The sequence below is a fragment of the Tribolium castaneum genome, chromosome 4 (genome assembly GCF_031307605.1).
Source record: "Tribolium castaneum strain GA2 chromosome 4, icTriCast1.1, whole genome shotgun sequence".
Lineage (NCBI taxonomy): Eukaryota > Metazoa > Arthropoda > Insecta > Coleoptera > Tenebrionidae > Tribolium > Tribolium castaneum.
This window is the reverse complement of record NC_087397.1, coordinates 20698715-20707466: the sequence shown is the minus strand read 5'-3', so window position 1 is coordinate 20707466 and position 8752 is coordinate 20698715. Positions and strand designations below refer to the sequence as shown.

The 8752-nt window shown below is 33.4% G+C and overlaps 1 protein-coding gene and 1 long non-coding RNA gene across 2 annotated transcripts; one reads left to right on the top strand and one right to left on the bottom strand.

Annotated features, from left to right (window-relative positions):
• Nucleotides 1-675: 675 nt before the first annotated feature.
• On the bottom strand, nucleotides 676-1470 carry LOC103314335 (coiled-coil domain-containing protein 113). The gene has a single exon (XM_008200115.3). It carries the CDS (start codon nucleotides 1468-1470, stop codon nucleotides 676-678), a length of 795 nt encoding a protein of 264 aa, XP_008198337.1.
• Nucleotides 1471-2202: 732 nt separating this feature from the next.
• Nucleotides 2203-4062, top strand: LOC103314334 (uncharacterized). Its single transcript, XR_511657.3, has 3 exons — nucleotides 2203-2747; nucleotides 2794-3095; nucleotides 3535-4062. It is a non-coding gene; the product is annotated as an uncharacterized LOC103314334 (long non-coding RNA).
• Nucleotides 4063-8752: the final 4690 nt, after the last annotated feature.

Sequence of the window (8752 nt, the reverse complement as noted above, 5' to 3'; positions counted from 1 at the left end):
TTTTTAATCTCTTATCTAAGATCTAAGGTAAAAATCACCTATCTGTGTTGGAGAAAATTTGATATCACAATATTTTTTCTTCTCTTTTTTACACTTTTTAATTTCATCAATCTGATTTTCTCTTAATTTAATAGTATTATTAGGTCCTTCTGTTAAATCGAATCTTATATTACAATCTATTCTTTTTTCTTTACAACTTTGGAGTTTCTTTATTTGAAATAAAAGCAAAAATTGTTCAAATTTTAAAAAATTCATAACTAAAAAACTATTGGGAATTTGGCAATTTTCTCGATGCCAATCGATTCCCCAGATCATTTTGCATAGGGAAGGATAAAAATATTTCCACTTTTTCAAATAGTTTAGACGTAATTAAGGAAATAATAAAAAATAAAAAAAGTTATCACTTGTCTCAAAATCAAATAAAACCGATCCTATCTTATAGATTTTCATGTGCTCTCTACGATGAAAATAAGCGTTTTTTCTTAGCTCTTTTAGTTTGGCCGTAATCGGCGTTTAAAAATTAATTTTTTTGCGAGATGTCATTTTGTAGAGTTTTTTATTCCGATTCTCCTCAATTTTCTTAATTTTCGCTAACTCTAATAAAAAAGTAAATTTTTACTGTATCATTTATTTAAAACACAAATTAAAAAAACTAACATAATGCACAGTTAAAGCCTATTTGAACCAAGACGGGTGTGTATTTGTACACCTGAAAATCCTCTTCATTTCAGTTATTGCAATACTCAGAACTAGTTCCTTCAGCATCTTTCGCCTTTCCCAAACTTTTAACTCTTTTTTCGCATTATCAACATCTGCCTTCTTTCGAATACACTCCAAAACATCGGGCGCCAAATAATTTTCAGATCGTTCTTTGCACTGGTCGTACTTTTTCTTGGCTTGATCCAACTCTTTATAAAGCTTCTCTAACTGCTCATCCGACCGCATAATATCATCTTCAAACGTTTTAATACTTTGAAGCAGCGCTTCCTTCTTGGCCATTTTCTCCTGTAGGAATTTCTTCAACTGAGTCAGTTTTAAATTACCACTGGCTGTCATTTTCTTCATTTCGATTAGAAGACAGTTTTTGCTCTCAATATGCTCAGTCAAATGCCGATTCTCGACTCGGAGTTGATCAAAATCAACCTCCTGCACGTGTTCCCCTATTAGTTTCTTATTAGCGAGAAGAGTCGCAGCTTTGTGGTATTGCACCTTAAGTGAACTGTGTCTCAGTCTGATTTTATCCCCAGTTAGGCGAGATTTCTTCAACCATTCCTCGAAAAACCGGACGAATTTTTCAAGCGTGACACCGTTGTTTCTCAATTCTGCGAAATGTTCCCGCGATTCTTGGATTTCCTCGTTCCTAATTTCCATCTCTTCGAGGTTTGAGAGCAGCGTACGTTTCGCTTTCTTTGACTGATTCCTAGCCGTTTCGAGGTGTTTTTCAAACTCTTCCATACATTTCATGATCATGTCCAGTTTTTGGGCGAGGATTATTTTCGGTGCTTCTTTATCAGAGTAAAGATCGGACTCAAAGTGACTACTATAAAGGCCCCTTCAGCACACAGCACTTTTTAAGGTAAAACACCCTGATTTTCAAGGTAACTCAAAAGTGCAAACCCCCTTCAGCACATAGCAGTTTTTAAGGTAAAACACCGCGATTTTAAAGGGTAAACAGAAAAGCAGAAAAAAATCATGAAAACACCCCCATTTTCAAGGGTAAACAAAAAAGCGAAAAAATAATGAATAAACAAGAAAATTCGGAATGTAAAAAATAAAACCCACAAGAAGACGAAAATGCTATACCAAAAATTGAAATAAATTCCAAAGATTTTAAATTACTATTGAATTATAAAAACTACAAGTAAGGCACTTCAGAACATTTTGTGATTTTAAGGTATATTTAAAAATAAACATTTTTCAAAGATTTTGTTCTAATTTTAAAGGTATATTTAAAAAACAGATATTTCAAGGATTCTGTCCTGTTTTTTAAGGTAGAATGCATGCTACACAAACTCATTTAGTAGATAACGATTTAAAAAAATTAATGTAAAAACTGTAGGTATTTATTAATAAATGAGGATTATATCCGATTTTACCCTGTTATAGCAACAATAAAGGATTAGCATATATTTAGAACTAGGTATGTCAAAAATAGATGAAGAAGATACATTTTATTTAAAAATTTTATAAAAGAATTATGTGAAATGGAAAATTTGGTATTGGGCCACTTCAGCACAAAAATGAATACGGTTTCGTCCAAACAAATTCGGACAAGATTATAATAAGATACAAGAATAATATAATTATGTAACCAGCAATTATTCAAATTAATCGCTGTGTCGCTAGAGGGCTCCGTTCAGGAATGACTCCGCCGGTAATGAAGAAAAATGCGAGGAAGAGTAACCTATCGCACCAGGGCTATGAAAGTAAAGCGACCTTATTGGTCGATTAAAAATAAAGCTCTCAGCCACCGCAAGGGAGTGCATCGGTAGAAATTAATAGGCAGCACAAATTGCACTGTTGTGTTACTGTGTTACCTAGACAGGCTTTGGCTGTGGGCTCTGATGTCAAAGTCTGTAATACCGACAGCACAAATGTCAAACAAAACTATCAAATAGTCGAACGCCATTTTTAACGGTTTTGTTTGTGGTTTTTTTACCTTGTTATTCAACAAAATGCTTACAGCAGTGCATTTACTTTGGTTTTAGTTTTTACAACTAATAAAGTACTCTTTGAATTCGTGAGAGGTAAACCAATAGAAGTAAATTAACGTATAACAAAACATGACTCTAGAAAGTTGAACGTGGGCATGGGACTTTAACACTGTTGTTTGTTCGGTACAAGGATGTACCTACAATAAAAGGCCCATATTTCGTTTCCCACATCCCATCAGTAGATACAGGCCGTCAAGAACCCTGGATAATGTAGTTTAGATTGCCAGTTGGCTATCCAAGGTGCCGGAGGACAACAGCAGCAATTTGTTGCAAAATGGGTGATTAATTTTGCTAAGAGAACTGGATTTTCCACCTCTTGCTCAACGTGTGGACAGATTCAACATTTGAAAAATAAATGTTCCACCAGATGCAACGACACATGTAATCACTTATAATTTAGCGAGTAACAGTAGTATTGAGACCTTAGAGCCAATTTTTTGAGCAATTTTTGGACTCGAGACAATTTTCTGAGTATTTTTGAAAGAAATTCACGAAATTGCGTTTCTGAATGACCTAAAAAAACACTTTAAAACAATCGAAACTGATAGAATTACTTCATTATTGAAGTAATTTGGAGCATTTCTTAAGGAATTTGGCAAAACAGTTGTTCTTCTGACTGGAAGAGTGTCAAAACGGTTGAAAGGTTGAAAAAGGCACCATCCTGACATCATAGCTTAATTTTCGACTCAATTTTGTTTTCCTTAAGGCCTTAAAACTAATATTCTTTGCTCGTGTTTTATTTAAAACTTTGTAATTGCAGTAAATTTTCTCGGAAAATAATAGGAAAATTTAAGTAGATAATTTTTTTTCTTTTTTTCAGATCGTATTTCTTAACCGTACAACAGTAAGCCTCAGTCAGTTATAACAACATAACAATCCTCCAATAAGTCGAGGCTTTCTTGTCGGTGTTTCAATTAAACCAAACAGCGTCGAATGACTAAAGACCGCTTTGCAAGAGCTAAAACCGGCAAGTAGCCATCAGATGTGAAAAATAATAACCTGTGTGTAAATTTGCATTATAGAACAATAATTTTAAGATGAACGTACCTAAGTCAAATAAAAACTGTTATTAATAAATTTTTACAACATTACAATTTTTTATTATGAAACATTTTTCGTACTCTTTGCACATATTTGCAATGACAGTTTTTAGTAATTCGTTACTAAAAACTGTTGTTGCAAATATTTGCAAAGATTACGAAAAATTATAATATTTTATGAATAAGTAATGGTCGGAGTCATTTAAATTTACCGCCATTACGCTCGCGACCACCTACTGATGGCGCTGCAGTCTCTCAACCGCCACCAACAAGGAAAGAGTCAATTCTATCTATCTCTTATTCTATGACATAACCTATGATAAAATTGCGAGCTTGCTTGTTATGAACATTCATGTACCTAAGTCAGTGTTGCTAAAGTTGGTACAATTGTACTAAGTCTAGTACAACGGCAAAAAGTTTAGTACATCAGTACCTCAATGACAAATTTAGTACAATTTACTTTACTAGCAGTGTAGGTACATTTTTCTTAACTAAAAGCAAAACAATTTTTACTCATGTGTTAAATCTGAATCTGTTCAATATAAAAAGGTCAAATATCAAAATGAATAAAATCACGTCATGTCACATGGTGATGTCTATTGTCAAAATTGTCTTTTGTCAGTTTTGTCATTACCCATGCGAACGTGATGTGAACTGCGACTGAGTTGTGTGTTGGGTGCTGCGCATTGCTGCGTGTGCATTAAAATAACCCTTAAAGCCTGAACAAGGTACACACAATGGATTGGTAAGTTTTTTATATTTATTGAACTTCCTTAGATTATTTCCATTTAACATTTTGCAGCTGGCTAATTAGGGGTACAGATACTACAACTACCACCACTATTACAACTACCTCCTCTTCCACAGAAGCAAGCACTTCAAGTACCGGAAGTGCCACAAGAGTTAGAGTTTCGTCAAGTTCCGAGTTGTCATCAGATGAATCAAATAATCCGCCCAAAATTAAAATAAAAGAAATATACCCAAAATTTTAGGGCCGCTTGGAATCAAGAATTTGATTTTGTGGCAGAAAGAAATAACGAAATTATTTGTGTTCCTTGCAACATTAACTTTAAAGGAGGGTCTTTCCATATCAAAAGACATGCACGGTGAGTTCAGCACATTAAAAAATATAATGCAGCCATGCACACTCCTGCGGCGGATAAAGTTTTAAAGAGCAATAAACCTACATTTGAAGAAACGACGATAAAGATAGAACAGAAAATTATAGCATTTATTTGCGAGAACAATTTATCTTTTAATCTTATCGACAACTTGGTCAATCTTCTAAAAGAAGTTTCAGTTGATCACGAAGTAATTAAAAGTCTCAAGTTGAAGAGACAAAAAGGGACGAACATCCTTATGAGAAAACTGGGTCCTTTCTCTAAAGAAATAATACTTAACAAGTTAAGGACTAATAAATTTTCTATAATAATGGACGAGACGACGGACATTGGGACTAAGAAAAGTTTAGTTATAATAGGAAGTCTGTTTGACGCAACTGTTCATGAGGCCGTAGATATGTTTGTAGACTTCATTGAAGTAGAGGACGCATCAGCTGCTGGTCTCTTCAATGCAGTGAAGAACGTTCTTGACCTGAACCATATACCATATGGTTATATATAACATGAAAATGTTATTGGCTTAGGGGCCGATAATGCAAGTGTGATGATGGGCAACTTCAATGGGGTCAAAACTAAATTTCAAAAAATTTGCACAAACATAATAGTCCAAGGCTGCAGTTGTCACTCTCTCCACCTTTGTGCTTCAGCAGCATGTAAAAAATTGCCTCACATGGTGGAACAATTTGTTACAAATGTCTACACTTTTTTTGCTCATAGCTCGAAGAGGAGTCAAGAGTTAATTGAGTTTCAAGTTTTTGCAGAAGAAAAACCTTCAAAAATATTGTATCTATTGTAAATAGATTTGTGTTCGTTTTTACAGTGTTTTGAGTTCATTTACAGAATTTTATTTCTTTTATAAATAAATGTGTTATATACCTTAAAATCATCCGAAGTTTTTCTTCCCTAAACTAAACGCACTAATAATTTAAAAACATACATTGAATTCATCATTATTTAGGTTTCTAAACTGCTTTATTTTAAATTTTCCCGCTTAACAGTGTTTTTCTTTCTGATTGTGCTTGTTAGCTCTTAACAATGGAAAAGAGGTAAATATAATTTAGTAAATGTTTTCGAATTTCATTAATAATTTAGGCAAGATGAAACTGAGTCCGAATTTGAGCCTGAGGTGTCTTCCAACGGAAGTGCCTCAGAAGCAGGTTATTATACGGAAACGGAGAAAAAAAAGTCCGGTACTGAGAGTAAAAAAAATAAATAAATTTTGCACATAATTTAATGAAAAATTAGTGGAAGACTACCCTTTGTTCTCTTGCAAAAACCGAAAATCATTTTGTGAAGTGTGCACCACGTTAGTTGCTGGGAGTGCCTCTCATATAAAAAGACATGAAAATTGTCAAAAACACAAAAAGAAAATTTAAGCTGCTAAGTTAACGCCTAGTATTAAAAGTTTTTCTACAAATGATGCTGAAAAAAAACATTTAAAAAAAGTTTACAACAGCGAATTAAAATTAGTTATGTTCTTGCATGAACATAATCTTCCTTTTTACATAATGGAACATATACCAAGTCTTCTGCGATCAGTGTGTCCTGATTCTGCTATTGCAAAAGACATTTAATGCAGTAGAACAAAAGCCACTGCCATAATTAATGAATGCATGGCGTTAGAAAGTCTGTAACGCTTACAAAAGCAACTTCAAGAATCTGGAAATACTTTCTCCCTGATCATTGATGAAACGACTGATGTGTCTGTCAAGAAGTCTTTGGCTATTGTAATAAGATATTGCTTTAATGATTTGCCAAGAGATAGGTTTTTTGGATTAGTGAAAGTTGAAGAATCAAATGCAGAATCTCTGTTTAATATTATTATTAAATTATTGAAAGATAATAAGATCGATTTAAAAGACATGCTCAGATTTGCAGCAGATAGTGCTAGCGTAATGATGGGCCATATTTCCGGCATTCAAGCTAGATTTCGGGAACTCAACCCAAACATCTTTGTACTGGGTTGCACGTGTCATTCATTGCATCTAGCAGCATCTGCTGCTTGTTCAAAAATACCAAAAGACCTAGAAGAATTTGTAAGAAATTTATATATTTATATAACCATTTTTCTAATAGTCCTAAACGTATTGATCAGTTAGAAGAATTTCAAAAATTTTTGGATTTAAAACCATTTAAAGTGCTTCGACCATGCCAAACTAAATGGCTGTCCTTACAGGTAAAAAAGACAATACCATTGTGTCATATTTATCTATAAACAATTTTTTCTTATTTTTAGGCAGTAGTAGACAGAATAATTTTATTGTGGGATTATCTGCAACTTACTTACGAATTTTTTGTTTGAAAGTTTGAGAAATGCTTTAGACTGCCAAACTAAATTGTTAGAAGGTTTAAGAAACCCTGTATATAAGATGTATCTTCTCTTTTTCTCTTACATTTTAGAAATTGTTAACCAAATGAATTTGCAGTTTCAAAGTGAAGGTACTCAATTTCATTTTTTGTACAACAAATTTACTGCTCTTTACAAAACTGTTTTAAGAAATTATATCAAAAAGTCTGTTATTGATAAGACTGAGTTACCAAAAATTGCACTTGCTAATCCTGATTATTTTGTGGAGCTAGATAATCTTTATATGGGTGCAAATGTAGATCTATTTATTCAACAAAATAATATTGACGCGACACAAGTTCAAAAGTTTAGGACTAATATATTATCTTTTTATATTGAACTCGCTACTCAAATAAGGAAACGTTTTAATTTTGAAGACAAGTTTCTAATGTTTCTTTCAACTTTCGAACCTAAAGTTGCAATGAGTGGCGAAATTCCTTCTATAGTGAAAAGTAATTTATATTTTGGCAACAACATCATAACTAATTTGGAAGAATTAAACAACGAGTGGAGACTTTTACCAGACATTGCCTGTTTAAAACAGTATACAAATTCTGATTTTAATGAATTTTGGATAAAAGTTTTTAACTTGTTTTTAATATGCCAATGTTTCCTAACATGACTAAACTTGTGAAAGCCATAATGTGTCTACCTCATTCATCAGCCGCCGCCGAGCGTATCTTTTCTAAATTAAATCTTATTAAGAGTGATTCCAGAAATCGTTTAAGTGTTGAAACATGCAACTCAATTATATTAAGTACTGAACTGATGGAAGGTACAAAGAAATGTTTTAACTGGGAACCACAAAAAGCATTGTTAGAGAAAAACGTAACATATGGAGAACAAAGACATTAAAAGAAATTTTCAGTATTTATATAGTTTTAAGAGAATATATTTTGTGTTAGTATTTTTTGTTTTATATTATTATAGGGTTTATTTCTTGTTATTTTAATTTAATAAACTTATTAACAAAAAATGTTTGTAAACTTATTTTTTGCCTTTTTCACTTTTTTCATAAAATTTTATATCGAAAAAAAATTGGTACATTTAAAAGGAAACTGGTACATTTTGTTTCTTTAGGTTGGTACACAATTATTAAGCCATCTGACAACGCTGCCGTTTATCCCACTGGAGTTAAAGACATGCTCACATGTTTTCATCAAACGAGCAGTCGCCACGAAAGCACTTTAACAACCATACGATGGTCCCTTCCGAGTCATTCGTCGCAGTGACAAAATGTACGATGCCGATGTGAATGGACGCGAGCAAAAAATTAGCATCGAAATATTGCGACCAGCCTTCACTTCTGCGGATTCGACAGCATCCTCGGAAACAGTTGCAGAAAATCCCTGTTTGGTTCCAACCCAAACACACGCGACAACATGTAAAACCACCAGGACCAGAACGACCAAAAAAACAGTTCGTTTCCAAGATTAAGGTTGCCACTGGGAAGGGAGTACTGTGGGCAGTGGCGCCGAAATTGAATTTAGACCAAAATTGGTACTTCGTGTCATCGGACGGAACTACCCT